Here is a 26089-nt window from a genome sequence, read left to right as displayed (position 1 = left end):
ATATAGCCACTATATGGAGAGATCCAGATAACGCCTCAAATTGAAAAGTGCAACGCAGCCAGGTGGGGGGCGGGGACAAGTGAGGACGCTGCAGGGACCCTCAGCTCCCCCCCCCCCCACCCCCAGCGGCTGCAGCGCCTCTCTGAGCGTGTTCAGTGGCGTCAGTGTTTCAGCACAGGCAGGACATAGGTGAAACACAGATGCCATGACGTCGGCAACAACCTGACCTTCTCCTGTGTCTGCACCTCCTTCAGGCCCAGGATCCCGTCCATCGCCACGGGGATCGTGGGCGGCCTCTTCCTGCTGCTGATGGTGGCGCTGGTGGTGGGCCTGTGTCTGCGTCGGCGCCACATCGTCCGCAAGCGCACGCTGCGCCGGCTGCTGCAGGAGAGGGAGGTGAGTGCGCCCTGCGCCGCCCCAGCCCCTGGGGACACCCCCCCCCCCCCACACACACACACACACACACACAGGGGAGCGGGCAGGGCCCGACTGCGTGGGCCCCTGAGACTGTGTTTAAGGATGTCACTGCGTCATTGCGCTTCCTTCCCTGTGATGGCAAAGCCGGGAAGCGTGTGAACGCCCAGTGACCATTAGCTACATGGGGGGCACTACCCAGGGAAGCACACGTGTTTCTGGGGTAAGTGCACGGCACAATGACAGCTGCCTGGGGGCAGGACAGGACCTGGGGCCGCGGCCGGGTTGGCTCAGCGGGTGGAGCGTCGGCCTGTGGACTGAAGGGTCCCAGGTTCAATCCCGGTCAAGGGCACGTACCTCGGTTGCAGGCTGATCCCCGGCCCCGATAGGGCTCATGTGGGAAGCAACCAATATATCCACGTTTCTCTGTGTGTCTCTCCTCCTCCCTTCCACCCTCTCTGAAAATCAATGGAAAAATATCCTTGGATGATATTTTTTAAATATAGATTTTTTTTAAAAAGAGGACAGTATGTGCGTAATGTGCAGGAGCCAGCCTTTGAGCGGTGCCTGCTGAGTCCTGGGGAGGCCCCGTGGGCGGGGAGACGGAACTGGAAGGTGCCCCTGACCATGCCTGCCCCTCTCCGAGCTCTGCTTCCCACAGTGTGTTCCTGGCACTGCCATTCCCCAGGACGGTCCGCGTCCGGCATCTGTGCCCAGCAAAGTCGGAAGCCGGAGTCCCTGGGAGTGGTCCCCAGGGCAGCTGGTGGCATCCTGGCACTTGGGTGTCAGGGGCTTCAGCAGGCGACCAAAATGACCCCCCCCCATAAAAAGCTTCCTCACCCACACTTCCCCGGTCAACTAAAGGGCCTGGAAACAGAGCTGGAAGTTACATTTGTTGAACTGGACCGGTTCCGGTCAGGGACGCCCGTGTCTTCACGACGTACCTCAGAGCAGGTGGCCGTGTGGCCTGAGCGAGCCGGCAGGTTCTCTGGGCTGAGGCAGGACCAGGCCCGGTCCACGGGCGGCGTGGAGGCTGACCGGCATCCCCGTCACTCATCGCTCACCCTCGTCGCCCACAGCTCGTGGAGCCCCTGACCCCCAGCGGGGAGGCGCCCAACCAGGCCCTCCTGAGGATCCTAAAGGAGACCGAGTTCAAAAAGATCAAGGTGCTGGGCTCCGGCGCGTTCGGCACCGTGTACAAGGTGAGACACCAAGCACGGCACAGACGCTCCGGGGGCTCGGGCTGGTGTCCCCTCGCCTCCCGGGGAAGCAAGGCCGGAGTCCTCGGCTGTCGTCTGTGTATGTCACTTATTCCTTGTGTTGCTGAGGGTTTGGGAAATTCCAGCATTTTTCCCAAGTTGTCGAGGTGAAATCTTTTATAATCACGGCGCCGAATAAGTGGTCCCGTGAGACGTGTCCACAGACACATTTTATAGAAGTTGGCATTGACCCTAGAGGTCAGCTTCCGAGTCAGGCCCCGGTCCGAGCAGCCTCCTCTCCATCGTCGGTCTCTAGTCCTCTTTGCGTGAAGCCTGCTCTCGGTTAGGCCTGGACCGGGTGCCTTAGAGCTGTGGGAGCAGCCGCGCACTCTGTGTCATGGGCACGAGCGTAGGGTGTTTATCCGACGACTCTGATCCGTGGACCGTGATCGCCAAAGAGCCACTGAGACTTGGGGACTCCCGGCGCCAGTGGCTTTGCCGTGCAGGGCTGAGCTCCTTGTCTCTGGCCCTTCCGGATGGCGTCACTCCTGAAGCCCCACGTGGCGTGTGTAAGGCCTGCCAGTTCATGCCTGCTCTCTCTCTCTCTCTCTCTCTCTCTCTCTCTCTCTCTCTCTCTCGCAGGGGCTCTGGATCCCGGAGGGCGAGAAGGTTAAAATCCCCGTGGCCATCAAGGAATTGCGGGAAGCCACGTCTCCGAAGGCCAACAAGGAAATCCTCGACGTGAGTCTGTCCTCTCTCTGCCATGGGCCTGGCGGTCAGGGGCCGCCTTTCTCGGGGCGGGCAGCACGCTGGCGTGGGACACTTCCTTCATCTCCACATTCGAAGGGTCACTTTCCGTGTCTTCTTCCTTCTGCCTCTCATTGGCACGCGTCCCTCTCAGGCCTTCTCCTGAGAGGAGGGGAGGACTCCGCTCCGCCATTCTCTCCTCTCCCTCCAAGGGTGGGCCTCACTCTCGCGAGGTTGACATGCGGTCGCCTCTAGCAAACTCGGGGGTAGGGATGTTGCCCAGCACCCTGAGAATGAAGAAATGGAGGCCCAAAGAGACGTGCTCAGGTTGCCGGGGGGGGGGGGGGGTGGGGGGGGGCGGCGGTGGCGTGGCGGGGAGGGATCCAGTTCACTGTCCCTCTAACTCTGAAATTCACGGTCACTTTGCTCTATCGAGTTCTCTTACCTTTGAAATGACGTTTGAAAGATGCCTAGAATTTACAATATGATGCGCTAGCGACTCTAGAAACCGTCGCCCGCCTTCTGCGCTTGCTCCCCAAATAATTGCAGTGTCCTCGGCCTCTCTGGATGGTTACTTTATGGAGGAGTCCTTGGAATGTTCCACAGGTTATGATGTTTTCGCTTTGGTGGACGTAAGAAATGCTCAGGCCTCTCCCTCCCCACCCCGCCCCGAGAACTGTTATGAGTTCATTCGAGCCAAACTACGACAATTGCCGGGAAGCGGAATCCCAAAGGATTGGGGAGATGCTGCGGAGAGTGGCAGTTTTGCAGCTTGTTTTATAGACGGGAGGCGAAGGAGAGGCACGAGGCGGGTGCGTCACATCCGCGGGTGGTGGCTGAAGGGGCGAGAGAAAGCACAGCCGGGACGCCTCTGGGATTGGAGCCGAGAGTGAAACGAGGGGACACATACTTCTTGTCTCCTGTGGGTTCGGGGTCGTGAACAATCCACAGCCCGTAGAGATGGTATTCGGGGAACAAGACAGCCGTGAGGGCTCCTCTGAGCTCGTGTTCCCGGGGAGAGGGTGCCCCGAGAGGCCCAGGAGAGAGGATTGCTCTCCATCCCCAGGGTCCGTGATCCTAGACGCTGTGGCGGAAGATGGGCCTTGGCCAGGGGAGCCACAGGCCTGGGCCATGACTGCGCCAGGACCTGCTCTTGGTCAGGGGTTTTCATGATTAGAGCATCCTGTGTGGTTCCTTTGGCCTCCGAGTCTGTGGGACCCGCCACGCTGGGCTCCGGGAGCTCGTCAGGTGAGCCTGAGGCCAGGCTGTGCCCACGGAGGTGGGGGGGGTCAGCAGCAGGTTAGGGGCGCAGAGTTAACGGACAGGGAAAGCGACTCCAGCGTCTGTGGGGTGTGGCTCCCCTTTCAGCCAAGAAGGGCAGCGGTCGGCGGTGACATCCCCACTCGGCCTCCGACCCACAGACGATGCTCACAGTGAGCCACGCCAGCGGGGACCCTTTCAAACAGGCTTGGACGCAGCGACCCCCCAGAGGCAGCCCCTCCACTTCAGTTCTCCAGGGGTTCCCTTGCCTCCACCAGTTCAGACTCCCCCTGAACTAAGACGCCGCATCCATAAGCGCCGTGACAGCCCCCACACGAGGACATACTCATCAAAGGCAATTACCTCTCGCCGTCACGGCTCACAGATCGGCGTGAAGCCCCTTTAGCACGGTGTCCGCTCCTGTTAGCGGAACCAGGAGGAAGGGAGGGGACGCGGGCATTCGTGACGGCTCCCCTCTCCCCATCCCCCGCCCACCCGGCGCCCCTGCTGCAGGGGAAACCTCCGGCAGCATCCCCTTCACTCGTCACTGACTCCTTCCGGAAGTCCTCGTGGGTCTCACAGAACGATGCTGAAGCGCGAATTCCCGCCATGTCACCAGGCAGAGGGAGGGCGGTGGGAGCCAGTAGCTATGCTTTGGGGAGGAAGCGTGTTCCCTGGAAAGGGCCCCCAGAGCCCTGACATTGGAGGAAATGTGCTTTCGGGGGACAGAGAAGTAGACGATAGAGCCCCCTGGGGCCGAGCGCCTCCTTTCGAAGGCTCGTGGGAGCATGTACATCAAGCATGTCAAACTCACAGCCGGCGGGCTGCATGCCAGGCACCTACTCTTTGTTTTTTTAAAAAAATGTATATTTTTATTGATTTCAGAGAGGAGGGGAGAGGGGGAGAGAGAGAGAGAAATATCAAAGATGAGAGAGAATCACTGATCAGCTGCCTCCTGTACACGCCCCACACTGGGGATGGAGCCCACAACCCGGGCCTGTGCCCTGACGGGAATGGAACCATGACTCCTGGTTCCTAGGTTGATGCTCAACCCCTGAGCCACCCGGCCAGGCGAGGGCACCTACTCCTTACTCTTAAGGGGAGACAGGCTCTGCCGAGGGCGGTTGAGAGCGGGGGGCTCTTTTCCCAGAGCTCAGCATGAAATCGTCTCCGATGGGAACTCAGGCAAGAAGGAAGGATCCAAAAACTCATTTTGGCAACTGGGACAAAGTAACAGACTTTCAAGGTCCCCAGGCCTCAGACACCCTGCACGTGACCGGGGCCCCTGTCCTGGCGGCTGCGAGTGCGGGCTCTGCCGGCCGGGCGGGGCGGTGGAATACCAGGCGTGCTCGCCGTGGGTCACCCTGTGCCTCCCAGACTCCAGAACAAACAGCGAAGAACGCAGCTCACTCGCTGGTGCGCACACTGAACGGGACACGTGACCCAACAGCGTCCCCATTGTGCCTGGCGGGGGGGAGGGGGCGGAAGGGGTGACCTGGTTCTGTTGCTCCATCAGATTGTAATGGGGCCGGAACCTGGCGGGGCTCCAGGCTCTGTGTGGCCCGACACCCCCGCTGAGCTGCTCCCCATCCTCACCCGGGTCCAGCCAGGTCCTCCGGCCCCGCCACAGACGGCCGCTCCAGTGCTGGGCGCGGATTTTTCTCCCTCGAAATGAGGACAACATGTTTCCAAACCCCCGGAGCCTGAGCTGCAGGGGCCGCCGGAGGCCTGCCTGCCTGCCTGCCTGCGTGTTGTGGTTGTACCGATTCCCAGACTCGGGGGAGAGAGTGATTTGTGCTTTTGGCAGCCACGGGCCTGTTCATTTTTCCGTGGACTTTCCAGCTTAAGTTGATGGCGGGCCAGGGAAAGGGAATGCAAAACAGATCTGCGGACGTGCGGGGTGTGTGCCGCATCCCGTCCCGAGCTCTCGGTGGACCTGCAGCCGGCACGGGCCGGAGAGCCGCCTGCCGCGGGCCAGCTCCCGCCCAGAACCGTGGTCTCGGGTGGGCTGTTCGCATCCCGGCGCCTCGATTCCCTTTTAGACAGAAACGGCCTCGGAGGAAAGGAGCTCAGGCCTCTGCAGGTCTGACTTCCTGTGGCGGGCCCTTCCCCGATGAGGGCCGTGGGACTGTGCCGGGCCTGCCATGGGCACGCGTCCTGCTGGGTAGTAGGCGCAGAAAAGAGAACCGTAGCTCCTTAAAGGGGGGAGCCTTGCCTCGAGCGGGAAGGCCCCCAGCGAGATCCTTGTGCAGAGACGTGGCCGGAGGGGGGCGGGGAGGGAGGGCTGCTCTGCCTTGCCTTTCGGCTTCGTGTGATCTCCGTGCAGTGCAGCCCTGGCGTGTCCCAGGCGGCTCTGTGCCTGGGTGTAGGGCCGGCTGCGCTGGAATGAAGGAGGAAGAAAGATCCGGGCGCACCCGCCAAGGGCTGACCACACTGCCGAGTCAGCAGCAGCACGTGGGGCGGGGGCGGGGGGCAGGGGAGCAATAAATAATCAGCGCTTGGCAGTGGGTCCAGTGCGGGGGCTCTGGGTGTACCGGGAGCCCTGGGCATGTACTGTGAGCTCTGGGCGTGAACTGGGAGCTCTGGGTGTACTGGGGGCTATGGCGTCTATTGGGAGCTCTGGGTGTGTACTGGGGTCTCTGGTGTGTACCAGGGGCTCTGGCATGTACTGGGAGCTCTGGCATGTACTGGGAGCTCTGGCGTGTACTGGGGGCTCTGGCGTGTACTAGGAGCCCTGGCGTGTATTGGGGGCTCTGGCGTGTACTGGGGGCTCTGGCGTGTACTGGGGTCTCTGGTGTGTACCAGGGGCTCTGGCATGTACTGGGAGCTCTGGCATGTACTGGGAGCTCTGGCGTGTACCGGGGGCTCTGGCGTGTACTGGGGGCTCTGGCGTGTACTAGGAGCCCTGGCGTGTATTGGGGGCTCTGGCGTGTACTGGGGGCTCTGGCGTGTACCGGGGGCTCTGGCGTGTACCGGGGGCTCTGGCGTGTACTGGGGGCTCTGGCGTGTACTAGGAGCCCTGGCGTGTATTGGGGGCTCTGGCGTGTACTGGGGGCTCTGGCGTGTACCAGGGGCTCTGGCGTGTGCCAGCGCTGACCTGCAGCCTTTCCTCAGAGAGCCTGGTGGAGAAGACTTCTCAGAATCACACAAATACCTAAGTGTCATCACCATGAGTGCCTGAAGCTCTTGTTCCGACAGACAGACGGCTGGGCCCGCCTCCCTGCATCTGGGTGCCAGGAGTTGGCGTCTCTCACAGAAAGTTCCCAGGCTGTGCCCAGCCCGTCCCCCCGAGGAAAAGTGAGATGCCAGGAGAATCGAACTCAGATTGGGGGTCTGGGGCGGCTCCCCTGCAGAGGAGTCAGCCGAGGGACAGGAGGAGAGGGCATGGCCGGGGGGAGGGCTGTGGGGGCTCCTGAGGGAGGGCTGACAGAACAGGGAGGGGGACCAGAGGGGCGTGGGGGGCGGGGCTGGAAGGTGAGGCCAGGCTTCGGGGAGCAGTGAGGCCCGGGGAGGGGGAGGCCCCCCACCTACGTCTCCTGTCTGCCACCGCCCATGCCCAGCGGCCCAGGTGCCTTCACTGCTGCAGGGAGCGCCCGGCTGCCCCTCGTCCAACGGGAGCCGCGGAGAAGGACAAAGGCGCCTCTGAGCTGCCTCCCCAGGCCCTGTGGTCCCCCGTGAAGAGCCCCCACCCTTTGTATGTTAGCGGAAGAGAGGAAGGATTTATGGGTGAAAGTCAGGGTCCCCGCATGCTCACGCAGACGGAAGAGAGGGCCCCGTTGTGCGCAGGGTCATAAATAACAGCTCCCTCCGCCCGAGAAAGCAGCGGCTCACACCGTCTCTGCTCCGGCCTGTGCCCCACAGAGGCCCTGCCTGGCAGCCAGCAGCGAGGGGCACGGCCACCGGGTGCAGAGCGGGCGCAGAGCAGCGCAACTTCCGTCCCAGACTCCGGCGAGGGCAACGCAGAGATCGCCCTGCTTCCAGGGAATCCCGGCGGCCACGGGTCCGCCTCCCGGTAGATTCCCGCCCGCCGCGCCTCTCAGCCTCGGACGGGCCCCTGGCGGGTCTCTGGCTCCCCATGGCAGAGGTGGCCCCGGGACCACAGCGGGGACTCAGGGCCCTGCTGAGAGGGGAGCCCCTCCTCCCCGCCACCTGCCAGCTCAGAGGAGCCCTGCTGGCCCTGCCGCCTCACACCTGGCCGGCTCCTGCTAGGGCCCAGCGCCCGTGGGCGAGTCCCTCTCCGGGGTGGGAACTCTGACGACGTTTTATTATTTTTTAATTTTTTATCTTTATTGTTGAAAGTATTACATCTGGCCCCTTTTCCCCATTGACCTCTCCCAGCCACTCCCCCCACCCCACCCCAGGCCCTCCCCCCTACTGTCTGTGCCCGGGTGATGCGTATTTGCGCACAAATCCATCGGTTCTTCGCTTCCCACCCACCACCCGCCTTCCCTCTGAGAGTCCACAGTCTGTCCATGCGTCTGTGTCTCTGGGTCTGTTTAGTTCGTCGGTTCACTTGGTTCCTGAGACTCCACAGATGAGCGAGACCATGGACCCTTGTCTTTCTCTGAGCGGCTTGTTTCGCTCAGCGTAATGCTCCCCAGGTCCCTCCACCGCTGGCATCTTAAACTGCAGCCTCCTTAGCTTTGAGGCAGAGGTCTTTCGGGAAGACCTCAGCAGTGCCAGGCTGGGCACATCAGGTCTCTGCCACTGGGGGCGCCCTGCAAAGGGAGGGAGGTCCCTACGGGCCCCCGGGGGGTGCCGGCCTCGCGCTGCGCCTAGGCATTCACAGCGCGATACATCAAAGACCCCGCGGACACGTCCACCTCCCGGCTAGCTTGTCCCCTCCACGTCATGTCGCTCTTTGACCTGGGAGGGGTCGGCCTGCCTCCCCCCCAGCGCCCGCGGGAGCACGTCTGACGCCCTCCTCGCCTCTCGTCCACGCAGGAAGCCTACGTGATGGCCAGCGTGGACAACCCCCACGTGTGCCGCCTGCTGGGCATCTGCCTGACCTCCACGGTCCAGCTCATCACGCAGCTCATGCCCTTCGGCTGCCTCCTGGACTACGTGCGCGAGCACAAGGACAACATCGGCTCCCAGTACCTGCTCAACTGGTGTGTGCAGATCGCCAAGGTCAGTCGGAGGGCACTGCCCCGCGGCCCACAGCCTGCTGCCCGTCCCTCCTCTCCCGGGACGTGCGGCCACTCGTGGGAGCCCCACGCTCTTCGGGATGAAACTGAATTGTCTTCCGCCTCCAGTCGTGCCCGTCCCACTGCACGCTGGGCATCAGGTCATCCGGCTACGTTTTTTTAAATATATTTCTACTGATTCCAGAGAGGAAGGGAGGGGGGAGAGATAGAAACATCCATGATGAGAGAGAATCATGGATTGGCTGCCTCCTGCATGCCCCCCACTGGGGATCGAGCCCGCAACCCGGGCATGTGCCCTTGACCAGAGATGGAACCCAGGACCCTTCAGTCCACGGCTGACGCTCTATCCACTGAGCCACACCAGCCAGGGCATCAACCCGCATTTAAGTCCGCCGTCCTGCCTCCTGTGCTCTGTTTGGCTGTACTTGGTGTTGAAGTCCTTCCACAAGCGGCTGTGAGCTGTCCGCCTGTGACACATTCGCTTTCCAATTCCCAGGGGACGCTGTGTTCCAGGAGCCGGCGGGACCCACGTCTGGGGGCAGGGGAGGGGGAGGAAATGGTTTCCTCAGCCAGGAAGAGAGAGATTTGCTCGGGGTTAGGGACTATTTATCTAAGGACTAAACCATTTTCTTTGTACAAATCTGAAGCGAAACTACCCAGAAACACTTGGTGGCTGACCAGAACCTACACTCGCGGCCTTGGCGCAGCGGGATTGGCTGAGCTGTAGGCGCCCCGCGCTGGCACCGGGCTGGGCCGTCTTGGGAAACTGCCTAAATATTGTCGGGAAGCCCGTTTATTGTCCCAGCTAAACCGCCAAGACGGCAGATAAAATTGTATGGCCCAGGCGAAAGGAAAAATAATCATTTCACAATCATAGGAGTGGCGAGGGAGGGAGGGGCGGGGGGGGCGCAGAAGGAAGCCCCCCTCCACCCCCTTGCTGCAGGCGTGGAAATGGCTTCTGTTCTCCAGACCAAGGTCTCGGGCTCGGGACTCGCAGACCTCACCTGCCTGCCTGTCAGGGAGGCCAGCGTTTCCTGAACACCTGGCCCATGGGGCCACGGGGGCTGTCACGGACAGGCCAGAGAGTGTGCCCACTCTTCCTGGCTCTGTGAGGCAGGTGGTGAACCCCGAAATGTACTGCGTGGCACGGTCACTGCGTACAGCCTTCTCATCCAAGAGTCCCATCCCTGCAGCCATCGTGCTGGGCCATCTGCCCCGGGGGGCCCATCTCCTACTGCACAGTCCGCAGGAGAGGAAGCCGTCTGGGCGGTGATGAAGCTAGCATTTTCCCAAGCCGTTCCTGTTTTTAAGTATATTTTTATTGATTTCAGAGAGGAAGGGAGAGAGAGAGAGAGAGAGAGAGACATCAATGATGAGAGAGAATCCTGGATCGGCTGCCTCCTGCACACCCCGCACTGGGGGTCAAGTCCCCAACCCGGGCATGTGCCCTGACCGGGAATCGAACCGTGACCTCCTGGTTCATAGGTAGACACTCAATCACTGAGCCACGCGGGCTGAGCTCCCAAGCCTTCTAGACAACAGCACGTTCTCATCACCTAACCCAGACTAAGGCCTCACAGCCCTGGCCTGTGGCTCAGTCGGTTAGCGCGTCATCCCAATGCACTGAGGTTGCGGGTTTGATCCCTGGTCAGGGCACAGACCAGAATCAACCAATGCGTGCATCGATAAGGGAACAGCAAATCTTTGTCTCTCTCGAAAAATCAATTTCTAAAAAAGAGCTCACAGAGTTGAGTTCTCAGACAAATGCGAAGCGTAGGTCGCCAGGAGCAGCCTGAGACGTGAGGAGAGCGCTCGAGGGGGCGCGGGCCTCAGGAAGAGGCTTGGGTCCGGCCGCCGTTCTCTGACCACAGCTTCGCACGCAGCAGCCTGCTTAGCTCCGTCTCGGAGATAAAACTGAATAAGGACCCGCTTCCAAAAAATAATTTAGTTCAAAGGATTCGTTCTCCACGTGCACTTCACTGTGGGGAAACTGAGGCATGGGGTGTTGAACGTGCCAAGGCCTCAGGCTAGCAAGTAGCAAACTGGGGATTGGACGCCAGGCGGCCTTGCTCCCAGATCCACGCTCGTCACCCGCAGGGGCCCCCAGCTCAGGGCAGAGCCCGCAGGCCAGTGAGCGAGCGTCCCTGTCCCCAGTCGATGTCAGTGCCACACGCTCCTGCTCTGGAGTCAGACACCCTACGCCGCCCGCCTCCTCCGAGGGCAGGGTCAGCGGTGGGGAGCGCGCACCGTGGGCCCCACGTCCTGCTTCCCGCCTCATCCGTGTCCACGCGTCTGTGCGCACCCGGATTTTCCACGTGGGGTATCTCACCCTGGGCTCCTCCCCAGGCCTGTGGGAGGCGGCAGCCGTGGGAAAACAGCCTGTAAATGTCCCCCGCAGCCACCCCGCCAGGAAACCCTTCCCCTCGCGGGCCCCCTGGCCCTGGGCCCCTCCTGGGTGAGGTCTAGGCTGGCAGGCAGAGTCCCTGGGACCTCCGTGTTTCAGAATGCAGTCCAGCCGGCCCACAGTCATTCACAAAAATAAACATGCTGATGACATGGAAGCCAGGCTCTCGAGGCCGGAAGTGAGCTCCCCAGAGGCCCCGCGGCCCTGCGACCTCCCTTCGCAGAGTTCTGGGAGCTCGCCAGCAAGACCGCCGCGCTTGCCGTCGGTGGCTGGTTAAAGCGTAGCCCTGCTGGGCACGGGGTGGCCTCCCCGGTGCCTCAGTGTGTGGGACCCAGACCGAGGGACAGCGTGGGATCTAAGCTCAGACGGGTCTCATCTCCTCGTCCCAGAATTACCTCGGATTCAAACGCCGCCACCGCCGCCGATGAGCCGCAGGCTGCAGAACAGGGAGCTGCCCTGCCCTCCCCTCCCCCAGCCGGCTCCAGAGAGCACATCGCAGCTCAGCCCACTGCTGGGGCCCTTTAAAGGCCGCGGGGTGGGGTGGCGTGGAGCGGGGCGGCCGAGCTCAGTTCAGTTACTGGGTTTGCACAGTGACGGAACCAGGGGCTTCTCAGCTGTTTCCTACTCTCTTACAGCAGGGACTCCAACCAGCACAGGGTTCCAGAGGCAGCCGGGGGGGGCGGGGGGGGGGGGTGAGGGGGTGGGAGAGGGGGCAGGGAGAGCTGGTAGAAGCAAATTCAATAGCCACGTGGTTTTCATGTGAAACACGTGAGCGAGCCCTGGCTGGTGTGGCTCAGTTGGTTGGGCGTCGCCCGGTGCACCAGGAGTTTTGGGGTTCGATTCCCGGTCAGGGCACATGCCTGTATTGTGGGCATGGTCCCCAGTAGGGGGCGTGCAGGAGACGGCCCATCCATGTTGTGCTCTCACATCCATGTTTCTCTCTCCTCCCTTCCTCTCTCTCAACAAATAAATAAATAAATAAGCAAGCTATTCTTTAAAAACATAAATAAAGTGACAGAGAGGGTGGCAGACGGGCAGATCTGCATCGGCGGTGAGTCTGGGAGGTGCCCGGCGCTGGGAGGGCGTCCTGCGGGCCGGCCCACCGCCCAGCAGCCAGGTCTGGGCCCAGCGGCGCAGCTCCTGCTCCGTGGCGCCTCCGCGTGGTCCACGTGGGAATGAGATGCCAGCCAGGGGTGGGGAGGGGTCACGGAGCCACCGCGTCACACTCACCGCGGGGCCTGTCTCAGGGCATGAACTACCTGGAGGAGCGGCGCCTGGTGCACCGGGACCTGGCCGCCAGGAACGTGCTGGTGAAGACGCCGCAGCACGTCAAGATCACGGACTTCGGGCTGGCCAAGCTGCTGGGCGCCGAGGAGAAGGAGTACCACGCGGAGGGCGGCAAGGTGAGGCGCTGGCTGGGGACCCGCGGCGCCGGCCCGCCGGCCACTGACTGACGGGCGTGGGGGACGCTCTCGGGCCGTCCTGGGCGACTGGGGTCTGCTGGGGGGAGGGGGGCAGGATTTGCTGGGAGAGCGAGCAGGGATGTTTCTGATGGAGGACAGGAAGCAGTCCCGTGAGTTCCGCTCCATCTCCGGGTCCCCAAGGTTAGGTCCGGCCCCTGCAGGGGAAAGCACCTTCAGAGGCAGCTGGGCGTGTCACCGCTGGTGGGTGGCACGCGGCTGCGAGAACATGTCAGAGCCCCGAGGTCTCGGTGACGCACGCTGGGCGCCCTCCTCGGACCGGCCGGGGGCTCTCCCAGCGGGGAGGCCTTCAGATGCTCTGGGTCCGAGGGACCCTCTTAGTTTCCTCTCCGGCCTGCATGGCCCCAGCAACCCCCATAAGCACGGGTGGGTGGATGGGACCCCGGGGCACAGCACAGGCCTGGGCTGCCAGCTCGGGGCCTCCCAGAGCAGCCCTGTTCTCCGCCGATGTGAAACCTGCCCCTCCTCTGGGAGAGCCCTGGGCCTGGTGGGGTGGGCTGGGGGCTGGCCTCCCCACGCTCGTCCCCCGTCACTTGTCCCGGCAGCGTGCAGCATGGTCTCAGCAGAGGGAGGCCAGCGGTTGTCTTATCGCCTTGTCCCTTGTGTCCCCAGGTGCCCATCAAGTGGATGGCCCTGGAATCGATCTTACACCGAATCTACACCCACCAGAGCGACGTCTGGAGCTACGGTGAGTCGAGCCGGGATCCCGGGGCTGAGCCGCTCCGAGCGCTCGCTGAGCTGCACTGTGTGCTCACCACCCAGGCGTTTCCTCCCAGGACAGCGGCTGACGGCAGTACCACCGCGTCAGTGACACTAAGAAAGCGTGACGCACCCACACTAAACGCCACCGCTGCCGGGGAACTAGTCCAGGGGGTAACGGGCAGGGGAGGGTGGGGGGCGGGGCTGGCGGGGAATGAGAACTTGACCTTGGGAAATGCCTGTACCTGCAAAACCAGACTGAACTCAACCTCCTGTGTGAATTTGAAGTGAACCAAAGGGAGGTAGCAAGTGAGGTTTCCCGGGGGGGGGGGGGGGGGGGCGGGGCAGAGTTTCTGGTAGAGATAGGAGGTTTGGTGAGGGACTAACCCAGGGACTGGAGCTGGGAATGAATGGTGGCAAGCGTGGTCTCGGGGAGCTGGCGGCAGAAATGCACGGTGAGGAGGTGTCTTTGGGAGAAGACGGTAGGAATAGGGGGCTCGCTTTTGCCCTCAGGCGTCATCAGGACCCCGGCTTGCTTGCCCCCCGGCAGTCCCCTCTCACCTTCCACCTTCTGGCCGCCTTGCCTTTGCACAAAGGGCTGTCTGAGCAGAGTGTCACTCAGGCATTTTCCCAGAGGGCTGTGCTGGGGCGTTCACCACTGGGACCCCTCCCCCACCCCCACCCCCCACCCCCCGCCTCCCCTGCCACCCAGCCAGCTGCTGAAGGGCTGCTCGCTGCTCTGTGGGGGTGACTCGTGACGTGTCCCCTGTCCCCAGCGGTGGGAGCAGCGGCCGCTCGCTGTGCAGGCGAGGACCAGCTCCCTCGGGTGTGCGTGTGTTTCCAGAGCAGAGAGTCGCAGGCACAGAGGTGGGAAGACCGTCAGGGCCTGGCCAGTGTGGCTCAGGGGTTGAGCATCGTCCCAGGCACCAAAGGGTTGCTGGTTCGATGCCCGGTCAGGGCACCTGCCCAGGTTGCGGGCTCCATCCCCAGTGTGGGGCGTGCAGGAGGCAGCTGATCCATGATTCCCTCTCATCATGATGTTTCTATCCCTCTCTCCCTCTCCCTCTCTCTCTAAAAATCAATTTTTAAAAAAAGTCAGATGCTTTAAAAAAAAAAAGAAAGAAAGAAAGACCATCAGAACTGGAGGATGGTCTGAAAAAAACACCCATTTGAAAATTACCACTGTGATTTTTTTTTTTTAAATCATGATTGATTTTAAAACAACAAGTACAGGGTTTTTATGTTTATCAAAGGAACACGGGGGACTTTGTTTCTAATTTTTCATATATATATATATTTTTATTGTTTAGAGTATTACATCTGTCTCCTTTTTCCCCATTGACCCCTCCCCTGCCGCTCCCGCCCCCCAGGTCAAGCCCGCACCGCCCCAGTGCCCTGTCCATTGGTTACTCCAGTATGCGTGCCTACCAGGCCTTCGGTTGCTCTCTCACCCTCTAATTTTTCTTTGATTAAAACTCTTGCTGCAAGCCCATGTGTCCTCCTCCAAGCTGCTGGGGGCGGCCTGCGTGGCCCTCCCGCCCGAGAGCGGACTGACTTGACTCATTCACGTGGCCGTGGTGTCTTGGCTGTTGTCACTAAAGTTTACCATTCATTGGCCGCTCGCTCTTTGCCTGGCGTTGTCTGAACATCTCAGTTATGTTACTGGCCCCTCGTAACATCCTCGACAGACACTGTCATCACCCCACTTTACAGAGAGGTACACTGAGGCTCCCAGCATGCGAGCCCATTGCCCGGGACCACAGGCTTCTAGGCATAAGAAACCGCATCGATAGTGATGACCAAGGACAAGGCGTTGGGGTCCCTGACTCATAAAGCGGCACCTTCGCCCTCGCAGGCGTCACCGTGTGGGAGCTGATGACGTTCGGGTCCAAGCCCTACGACGGGATCCCGGCCAGTGAGATCTCGACCGTCCTGGAGAAAGGGGAGCGCCTCCCGCAGCCGCCCATCTGCACCATCGACGTCTACATGATCATGGTCAAGTGTGAGTGACCGCCGGGGCCCCGCCCCCACGCAGCCGCGCCTGGGGAGGTGTTGCTGCCGTAGCCAAACAGCGGAGCCCCCGGCTCCCCAGAGAAATGCCGCCCCCGCCTCTGCAGCAGGCGGTCCAGCCCAGGGACACCCGTCAGTCAGCCCCTCGGAAGTTCCTCCGGAAGCCGAGCCTGACTCACGGAGCCCCGGGGCCCGGCGTCTGCCGTGGGTGCGAGCAAATAAACAAAACCCAAGTCCCCCGTGAGCCACGACCCCCAGGCCCCCTGGCGTGAGTGGCTCCAGGGAAGGGCCGCCCGGGTGGGAGTGTGTGACCAGAGAGATTGGGAATGAATGACCACACGAGACTGGTAGAATGGGCATGCCTGCCTGGATTTCCATCTTTCCTGCCGTGGATTTAGGTGCGGCCTGACGGCAGGGTAGCCGGTAAACATCTGAGCCGGGGCCAGGGTGTGTGTGACCCGGTAACGCTGTTACGGCAGCAGAATCCCAGGCTCAGCGGCCCCGAGGGCGACACGGCCGTGTGCTGAGCATTTACCCAGAAGGAAACGGGGGGCGGGGAGCAGCGTGGATGTAAACATTGATGCCTCTCTGAACTCCAAGCCCGGGGTCATCTATTTTTAACGTCCTTGTTGGGGGCCAAGGAAGCTGGGACCGAGGTCACCGGCAGTCTGGCCTAAAAATAGCCTGACTCCCGCTGGTAGGAAGTAGATGTGAGGCCCAGAGGCAGGAGGGCGGCCAGCTCCCGGCTGCTCCTGCAGCTCGTCCATTGGCCGGGATCATTGTAAGCAAGGCCACCAGCCTGGGAACAGGGGTGTCCTCTGCTCCCCGCCGCCCACCACCCGCCCCCCCGGCCCACGGGCACATGAGGACACCAGAGCGGAGACTTCCCAGACCCCCGGGTTCTTAGAGAAAGTCCCCAAGTTCCCCTCCACGGGCTCTGGTTTCCAGTTGGCGAGACTGCTGAGTGGCCGTAGACGAGGGTCACGTGGAGTGAGGACCTGGGAGCTTGGCCACGGGGCACCCCCAGTCAGAGCAGCTCCCAGGGCCCCCCACCAGGGTCACGCCGCGGTGCTGGCCTCAGAGAAGCCAGCGGGCCCATCAGAGATGTCATGTCTCTCTGATTCATACATGTCTGTTATCAGGGACACACGATACATAGGTGTCTGATTACACAACACACACACATGTCCGACTTCGACCACGTCAGCACCGGTTTGCCGAGATGGGAAGGTCCATCAAGGGAGGAGGTTTCCGCAGCACTTACTTGTCTGGAGGGTCCCCGTAAGCCTCCCCCTGAGCGATGCTGTCCTGGGGGTGATTGTTGGGGCTCTCACTGGACCCCGTTCCCTCCTCCCTCCTCCAGGCTGGATGATAGATGCGGACAGTCGCCCCAAGTTCCGGGAGTTGATCAGTGAATTCTCCAAAATGGCCCGAGACCCCCAGCGCTACCTCGTCATCCAGGTACCAGACCTCTGTCCCTATAACAAGCATCCGTGTCCAAGGCTCCACCCTGTGCCAGCCCCGTCCCCCAGGCCAGCAAGCGAGCAAAACGGCTGATCTCTCGGTCCCTCCCGCCCCCCTCCAGCTGGCAGGCTCTGATGGTGAATGGGGAACTGGGGGTGGGTGGCCGCAGGGGGCGGGGCTGGCTGCTGGCAGCCAGGGAGGATGGCCCTGATCGCAGGCCAGGCCTAAGGACCGTATCCGTGCACGAATTTCGTGCACCGGGCCTCTAGTATTATAAACAGTACCTCAGCCACTAGCAGCAGATACACATTCTGTAAACGCTGCTGCTTCATGCCTTCTTTCCCCTAAGCATTGGCATTTCACTCAGGGGGCTTTTAAGCATCAAGGAATTTTTAATGTTTTTCTAATACATTTTTAGTGGTTTCAGAGAGGAAGGGGGAGAGAGAGAGAGAAACATCAATGCTGGGAGAGAATCATGGATCGGCTGCCTCCTGCACGCCCCACACTGGGGATCGAGCCCGAAACTCAGGCATGTGCCCTGACTGGGAATTGAACTGCGACCTCCTGGTTCACAAGTCGATGCCCAACCATGGAGCCACGCCAGCGGGCAATTTTTGATGTTTTAATTCCTGGCCTGGGGAGGGAGGAAGCCGCTACACAAAAGAGAACCAGGGCGATTTCACTGTGACTAACCCGTAAACACACGGCGTCTGCCAGCAATGGACTCCTAGACCACGGGAGCCAAGAAGGGATGCCCTCCCCCTGGGCCTTGCTCATGGCCTCCAATCCCCCCCACCCCCAGGGCGACGAGAGGATGAACTTGCCCAGCCCCACGGACTCCAACTTCTACCGCGCGCTGATGGACGAAGAGGACATGGAGGATGTGGTGGACGCGGACGAGTACCTGATCCCCCAGCAGGGCTTTTTCCACAGCCCCGCCACCTCCCGCACGCCCCTGCTCAACTCCCTGGTGAGGCCGCCACCGCTCACGCTCTCCCGGTTGCAGGGACTTGAGTTTTTGTTTGTTTGTTTTTTAATATATTTTCATTGATTTCAGAGAGGAAGGGAGAGAGAGAGAGAAACATCCATGATGAGAGAGAATCCTGGATCGGCTGCCTTCTGCATGCCCCACAATGGGGATCGAGCCCACAACTCGGGCCTGTGCCCCGACCGGGAACCGAACCCTGACCTCCTGGTTCCTAGGCTGAGACTCAGCCATGGAGCCACGCCGGCCGGGCTGAGTGACTTGAGTTTAGAGAAAAGGATGCCCATCTGGTGAAACGCACTTAGAGACGAAGAGGTGCGTTTCACCGAGTGACAAGCCAAAGGCGGAAAGAATCGGGTCAGCGTGTTGACGTTCTTTTATGGCGTCGGGACCACGGGATGGTAGTTTTCTCAGGTTCGCTGAGGACCAGGAGTCAGTCAGATACAGGCCTCGTTTTCCTACAGCTCATGGGTCAAGAGGAGAGGACGCGCCTTTCAGTACCTCCGCGTCGGGTGGACGCAGGGGTGGACACGGGGGCAAATTGGCAGACATGGTGGAGGGAGGGAGAGGCAGATGCGCACAGCCGGGCCCATCGTGGCCTTTAAGCCCCTCCGGGTGCATTCGGTGAGGCGGGGGAGAGCGTATACGTGTCCCATAAACTCCTCCGGTTCTCTTGCAGAGTGCCACCAGCAACAACTCCGCCGTGACTTGCATCGATAGAAACGGGGTACGTACGGAGCCCAGTAAACCGGAGCTCACTGGCACCCTGGGCGCTGCTCTAGGAAACCGGGCAATGCCCAGATTCACCCAGAGGCCCCTGGTCTTCCTGCCCCGTGGCTCCTCCCCTGCCCGGCTCCCTGCCCCATGCCCCGAGGCCAGCGTGAGCTGTCACTCACGGCAGAGCTATTCTGTCATGGCTCCCAGACCAGCAGCCTCAGCGTCACCGGGCAGCTGGTGACAGATGCAAAGCGGGGGCCTCTGCCCAGACCGAGGAAGCGGATCCCTAGGGGGGGCACCCAGCCCTCGGGGGGCACTGAGGCCCGGTGCCAGGCAGCCTTGGTCTGGACCCCCACTTACCAAGGGGGAAGCCCCTGGCCACATGGGACGGCTGACATGTAAATGTGCATTAATTAAGACCAAATACAGTTTAGGACTCAGTTGCTCACACACGTGGCTAGAGGCTGCGCATGGAGGAGCGCAGGTCAGAGGCCGTGGCTGCCCTTGCAGGCGGCCCGCTGGGTGGACGGCCCGCTGGACGGCGGTGCCGGGCCTGGGCCAGCAGCGTGGGAACCCTGGAGCGGTTAGGAACGCAGACTCTCCCGCTGCCCAGACCAGAGAGTGAGAGCCTGCCTGGGGCAGAGCTCAGGGACTGGGGGGTGCGGCTCCCGTGACTGCGCCTCCTTCCCCTCCCCCCGCAGAGCTGCCCCCACAAGGAAGACAGCTTCCTGCAGCGGTACAGCTCGGACCCCACCGGCGCCCTGACCGAGGACAGCCTCAGCGACGCCTTCCTGCCCGCGCCAGGTGAGTGGCCGTCCTGGACACTCAGGCTCGACAGCCCCGGCAGCCTCAGCCCCAGCCCCAGCCCGGGCCGGGCCTTCCTTCGGGCGGACCCAGGGTGGACATGGGGCAAATGGGCAGGCACCGGGGAGGGAGGGAGAGGCAGATGTGCACAGACGGGCCCAGCGTGGCCCGCCGTCTCCCCCGAGCCCAGTGTGGCCCGCTGTCTCTCCCGAGCCCAGCGTGGCCCGCCGTCTCCCCCGAGCCCAGGGCGTGGGCAGGGGGGTCGGAGCTCAGGGTTTAGAATGAATCTGCAGGTGTTCCAGGCATTGGAGCAAACAGCTCACACACACGTGTGTGAGAGTGTGCAGGGGTGTGTGTGTATGTATGTGAGTGCGTGAGTGTGAGTATGTGAGAGTGTGTGTGTGTATGTGTGTGTATGTGAGTATGTGTGTGTGAGAGAGAGAGAGAGTTTGTGAGGGGATGTGTGTGACTGTTTGTGTGTGCGTGTGTGTGTGTGTGTGTGTGTGTGTGTGTGTGTGTGTGACAGATTCAATCCCCTTTTTCTCTCCTGGCTCCATGCTCGGCCTGTGAACATGTACTTTTCTGATCTAAGCTTTACCCCCAGACGCCCCCCGCCTGCCTGCACCCCCCAGGGCAGGCTGTCCTCCGAGAGCTCTAGGGGGTGGGAGGTAGGGTGCCCGTTGCTCTGGGGGCACAGAACGGGCACAGCCTGTTTGAGCGGCAGGAAGCCCGCTGTCTCCGGCTCCCGCTCCGTCACCCACCCCCTGGGGAAGGCTCCCGGGTCAGAGGAAGCCAGGGAGGCGCCCGCCCGCACGGCTGCTGACTGCCTCTGCTTTCTTCCCGTGCAGAATACATAAACCAGTCGGTCCCCAAGAGGCCGGCGGGCTCGGTCCAGAACCCCGTCTACCACAACCAGCCCCTGACCCCAGCTCCCAGCCGGGACCCGCACTACCAGAACCCCCCCAGCAGCGCCGTGGGCAACCCCGAGTATCTCAACACCACCCACCCCTCCAGCGTCCACGGGGCCCGCTGGGCGCCGAACGGCAGCCACCAAATCAACCTGGACAACCCCGACTACCAGCAGGACTTCCTGCCCAAGGAGGCCCAGGCCAACGGCCTCTTCCCGGGGCCCACGGCCGAGAACACAGACTACCTGCGTGTGGGCCTGCCGAGCAGCGAGTCCATCGGCGCGTGACCGAGGAGGCGGCCACAGCCGCCAGGCCAGCCTGCAGCCCCCGGGACCGGCCACGCAGCTCCCAGGCCTGCCAGCCACCCGCCGTGCCCCACCACTCCTGCCCCCGCCCCGGACTGGTCTGGCCGGATCCAAGGATCTTCTTAGATCGTCTGACCGGCCCCCTTTCGACCAGGCGGCGCCCCTGCTCGGATGTGCGCTGGCACGTTGCACTCTGAGGCTCCTCAGAAGGCACCGGAAAGAATGCCGCCCCGGGGCAGACGTGCACCCGGCAATGAGGGACCTTCGGAAAGAAAGCTGCCTACACTGAGGAGGTACTGCTCGGGGGCCCGGGGGTTTTCAGGGCCGGTACTGGCTCGGTTCCGAATGGGCTTCTCTGATGAGGAAGAGGCCGGACCGTCCGGAGCTCGGGCTGCCCTGAGGACAGGGGCCCACCTGGGACCAAGAGCAAGGCCGGCCTGAGGGGACGCGGACCGTCGGCTCTGCCTCTGCTCTCCCCGACCCGGTCACACGCGCCCTCCCTGACCCCAGCGGCTGACGGTACGCGGCACGGCATCCTGTCGTGGCAGGTACGAGAGGATGAGCCGCCTTGCCCCCTTCCTGGGCAGGGAGGACCCGAGGACAGATTCCTCCTCGGACTCGCTTTTCTGTCCGTGTCCCCGTGGTCCTCGCCCTCCATCCCTTGACCGGCGTCTTCCCGTGACAAGCCTTAAGACTTCCTTGTTTGTTCTCCATTCCATTCCTTTTGGAACCCGATCCGGTTTCCCCATCAGCAAGAGGAAACGGTACAGCCAACAGGCCAGGCCGGCTCCCAGTCGAGTCAGCTGCATTCAGACCAGAAGCCTTTAATCAAGATGCGAACGTTCTCAGAGGAAGCCCATCCGGCCTTGGGGGGTCGGGGCGGGCGCAGATCCGGAGGCTGCGGAGAGGAAGCTGTGCTGGAGACGGGCTGAGTCGCCCCCAAAAAAGATTCGCTTAGGCTACTCGTAGAAAAACCCTTCCTTCTTTCACTTTAAACGTTTTTTACTCGAAAGGTACTCTTCTCTTCCCTTTGGGGACCCCGCCCCCCGTGTGAATAGACCCAGGCACCCACTCACAGCCTCGCACTGCCGCTTCCCCGCGGGGAGTGACGATGGGGTGGAGAGGGTGGGATTCAGGTGGCAAATATGAAGGCGTGAGTTTGACGTTGACGCTAATGCCTTCGCAGCATCTGCAGGTGCATGAGGAGAGAAAATGTTTTTCCTTCTTTAACAAAAGTCTCTCTCCTCAGAGAGCCCAGCGAGGTGGGGCTCCGACACCCCAACCTGTGCGAGGTGGGCCTCCCCCATGCGTTACACACTCGTAGCCACACCCACCCGCCCACCGAGCCCAGCAAGACGCATTCCCCCACCTCTCTGGCCCGGGCTGTGCTCAGCCACACGCACGTGCAAAATTGTCCTTTCGTTTTTGAAAGATTTAGTGACTCCGATGGATCAGGGCCCCACCGTTTTGTTACCAAAAAAATTTGTTTCCATGGAAACACAAGCTCCATTCACGTTAGTGCCATCACCCTCGCAAATACTCCTGAGGCCTCGGCCAGCCCAGCAGAGGTGCTAACGGTGCAAAAATCCATAAGACAGAATCCCTGGTTCCAAGAATTCACAACAGAGCAAAGGGAATGGACCCCCAGACGCTAAACTTAGAGCAAGAGGGCCAAGGCTAGGCGAGATGCGGCAGCCACGCCCTGTGGCGGCACTGGGGGCAGTGTGTGTGTGGGGGGGGGGTGCCTCCAGGAGGCCGGGAAGGCTGGGCAAGGAGGCAGGAGACTGAAGGCCCAAGGCACCAGGTGGAAAGTGTGCTCCGGGCAGAGGGAACCCGCCTGCACCTGCCAGCGGACCTGCTGAGCCAGGCCCACCCACCGCCCCTTTAAGCCTGGGAGTCCCCGGCCTCGCCCCGGGCTCCCCACTGGGGAGGTTGCGTCCCCCCAGAAATCGGAGAGTGATCAGGGAGGCGGCCGCACAACATTGCTGAGCGTCTGCCGTGTTAAGCCATTGCCACGAGACCACCTTTATTGTTTACCCACCCCGAGCGTAAGTAATTCCGTGGGACATGTATTCGCACTGGAAGCCACGGTCACATCCAGGGTCGCAGCGACCGGCGGGGAGGGTGCGGCAGCCGGTCACCTGTGGCCATTAGGTCCCCGTGTTTTTGTAACTGAAATGGTTTCTGTGAAATATAATAAACCCGCAGAAACGGTTCCAGCGCGCACTCCTTGGGGCTTCCGCTTTCCTGCATGAAACCTAGTTGCCCAGGTCGCTTCAGGTTGTGTTTTTCCCGAAGTGATTCTCCCGTCTGTTCCGGGCGGCGCAGGGGCTGGTGGACACGGCCGAGCCTGGAGAGCGGGGCGCCCCGGGGGAGGGGGGGCGGGTTTCCATCTGAGGCCCCTGTCGGCCAGATGTCAAAGCTCCTGCTGTGCCCTCCGCCCCTGCAGGGGGTGGGCCTGCCGCTCCTGCCCCCCCCGCCCCCCCCTCCCCGGCCCTGGCCTTGCCCGCCACCTGGCCACCTGGCCGCCTGGCCTCCAGAGAGTTGGAAGCTGACATGCGCACTGGGCCACGGTCCTGACGTCCGTCCCAGACCATCCCTAAGGCGGCCCTGTAACGCACTCTGTGGAAACGCTGTCACCTCCTCAGTGAGACAGATGAACCCCCCAGGCCTCGGTCTTTGTCGGAAGTTCTCCCCCCAGCTGTGCCCCGCCCCCTCTCCCGCAGACACGGGACTGGGATGGGACCGGCACCGGTCCGTGTGGCTGCCCGGGAACCTCCAGGTCCCCACCGGGAAGGTCCTGATGGGCTTTGTCTCCGGTGCAGCCGGGCCCAGGACTTTTCCCAGCCCCCCGGGGATTCTGGTGAGCCCCGCCGCTTGAGGGACCCCTGGGGTGAAGAAAGTTCTGGGGGGCGGAGACGGGGCCCCCAGCTGACCGTCTCCCCGCTCTGAGCTCCTGGCCACGGGCCCCCGGGTACGTAGCGTCTACAAGGCTGTCGGACCGTGCTCACTCGCGGCACTCACCCTCACTGCCCACTGGAGTCCCCCGTGAGCTTAAAAGGAAGAGGGCGGGGGCCTCAAGCCCCTTTAACCGAAATCGCAGGGCTCCCGTGTGGCTGGAGTGGCAGCCAGAGGTGAACCCCCCTCTCTGCGGTCACCCCGGGTCCTACAAGCCCGTGGTCTGGGTCACGCCCAGGTCAGGACCAGATAAAACTGCCTGCGTTCAGTCGGGATCCCCGGAGGCAGCCCACAGGGCAGCGTGGGGTCCCTGACACGCGGGACGTGGCCACTGCCGGCCGCTCCCAACGCCTCGAGTCCTTGTCGCCAGCAGCTAACTGACCCAGGAGGGGCAGGTGCCCAGCCAAGTGCGTTTGCTCAGGCGTGAGCGAGAAACGGGCCCCTCGGCCTGTGGGCGGCCGCACTGCGAGGGCTGCTGGACGTGCCCTCAGTGCCCACGTCGCCTGCCTGCCTTTGGAGGAGCACGTGGCCATGGCCACGACCACGATCTGGTCCTTCCCTCGCCCAGGGCTGTAAACCCAACCCATCAGGAAGCCTGCCTCCCCCACACACCTGCCGCGGGGCAGGCTCTCAGACACACGCAGGCAGGACTTTCCATGTACGTCTATTTTTGTAACTTTTTTGAGGAATTTTAGCCTCTTATGTAGCACTGAACTTTGTAAGGTATGTTTTTTAAAATATGTTTTTATTGACTTCAGAGAGGAAGGGAGAGGGAGAGAGAGAGACATCCGTGATGAGGGAGAATCATTGGTCGGCTGCCTCCTGCACACCCTTCACGGGGGATGGAGCCCGCAGCCTGGGCACGCGCCCTGACGGGGAATGGAACACCGGCCGGGCTCCCAAGCCTTTTAGTCAACAGCGCGTTCTCACCACGTAACCCGGACTAAGACCTCACAGCCCTGGCCGGGTGGCTCAGTGGGTTAGAGTGCCATCCTGAAACACCAGGGTTTCGGGCCTGATCCCGGGTCAGGGCACGTATGAGAATCCACCGTGAATGCAAAAACAAGTGGAACAGCAATCGCCGTCTCTCCTGTGGGGCAGCTAAAGACAGCGGGCACTCCTGCAGCCTGCGCCGCCCGCCCTCTGGCCGCCACGCCGCCTTCGCTTCCAGGGCGAGAGGAAACCTCGGCTCACCAGTCACCTTCGGAGGGCAGGCGTCAGGAGGCCTGCCTGAGCCGTCGGATGGCTTCTATCGAAACAAGAGGGTCCGTGCTTTCAGAAACATGTCGAATGTCCTTTTCACAAACTGTATCTGGGGCCAAAACAAGCGATGCGCGTTTGTGGCTTCTCTCTTCCCGCGGCAGGCACGGTGCACAAGGCTGTCCTCTCTGAAGGCCTACGAGTCCCCACCCTATCGCCTGGCGGTACATTTACATGCATTTAATTTTGTTTTTTATATAGAAGACCTTCCGCCTAATTTGGCTGCAGAATAATCTTGCTGTGTAATAATAGAATCTCTGACAAACACGGAGACCCTGTGGGTTGGAGGTGACCGTGGAACTGAGTGGCTGGACAGAGCAGTCACTTCCTTCCGAATCAAGCAGTAGCCGTGCAGCGCGCGGACACGGTACGTTTCTAACCTTGTGAGTGTGGAGAGAGGAAAGCAGTATTTGTCCACGTGGAACGCAAGCCTCCCAGGCTATGGTGTACGCGTGGGATCAGGACTCATGGACTGTGTGTCGAGTATTTAGCAATTAGGTGTACACCGTTCATTGTCTCTATGCATAAGTACCTGTACGCATAATACTGGATTCCTGGCTAACAATGTTGATATTCGTTATTGATCCTATCTGACCTCCTGTAGATGTTCTTTCCTGATGACTTTTTAAAGTTCATTAATAAACTTTATTTTTAGAGCATTGTCGGGTTGAAACACTGCAAAACGGGGCAGAATGTAGGAAGTTCCCAACCCACCCTCCCCTCCCACCAGGACCCTCCCTCCCTATCGCCGCCCACACCCCAGCGGCCTGGTCGCAGCTGAATTCCCGGAGGTTCCGTGTGGGAGTGGGATCAGGACGGGGTCCCTCAGTGGGGGGTCCCTCAGCGGGGGTCCCTCCGGGTGCCGTGCTGTGGGCGGTGCACTCTGATGCAAGCGCTTGATTCTATGGTCATTTCACGCCTGTGCACACCTCCCGAAAGCTCTCCTCAGATTTCCTTCGAGTTTCTCCGGCTCCGCAGAGCCCAGGGGATTCTGTGGCCACAGGTCTGCTTCCTGAGACCCCAAGCGAGCGGAGTGTTGGTGAGATCCCGCCGGATTCAGCTCGGGGGTGACTAATGCCCACGGCCCTGGGCACAGGTGCGGTGGACTCGCTGCAGCCCTGTTACCACCTCCCCCCTCACTTCTGGACGGCTCCACCCCCTCGCCCACCAGTGACTCCTGTGGGTGGGAACTCTTCCGTAGTATCTCATTTCAGACACTTCACTACTGACCCACCAAAGTGCTGAAGGGTCCCGGGTTCGATTCCGGTCAAGGGCACATGCCCAGGTTGCGGGCTCGATCCCCAGTAGGGGGTGTGCAGGAGGCAGC

At 61.7% G+C, this 26089-nt stretch overlaps 1 protein-coding gene across 1 annotated transcript in view; it reads left to right on the top strand.

Moving 5' to 3' along the window:
• EGFR (epidermal growth factor receptor) overlaps window positions 1–25414 on the top strand; it is a gene marked incomplete at its 5' end in the record, with an annotated part of 113942 nt that extends 88528 nt beyond the window's left edge. The window contains 12 exons of the mRNA XM_081102759.1: window positions 255–396; window positions 1494–1616; window positions 2256–2354; window positions 8565–8750; window positions 12419–12574; window positions 13265–13340; window positions 15207–15353; window positions 16725–16822; window positions 17628–17795; window positions 18490–18537; window positions 19229–19331; window positions 20180–25414. Coding sequence (XP_080958885.1) covers window positions 255–396; window positions 1494–1616; window positions 2256–2354; window positions 8565–8750; window positions 12419–12574; window positions 13265–13340; window positions 15207–15353; window positions 16725–16822; window positions 17628–17795; window positions 18490–18537; window positions 19229–19331; window positions 20180–20526 — 1693 coding nt within the window. The 3' untranslated portion in view covers window positions 20527–25414. The remainder of the gene's footprint in view (window positions 1–254; window positions 397–1493; window positions 1617–2255; window positions 2355–8564; window positions 8751–12418; window positions 12575–13264; window positions 13341–15206; window positions 15354–16724; window positions 16823–17627; window positions 17796–18489; window positions 18538–19228; window positions 19332–20179) is intronic.
• Between the last annotated feature and the right edge of the window lie 675 nt (window positions 25415–26089).

This window comes from Myotis nattereri, assembly GCF_964212035.1.
Source record: "Myotis nattereri genome assembly, chromosome: 11".
Lineage (NCBI taxonomy): Eukaryota > Metazoa > Chordata > Mammalia > Chiroptera > Vespertilionidae > Myotis > Myotis nattereri.
This window is presented reverse-complemented; position numbering and strand designations above follow the sequence as displayed.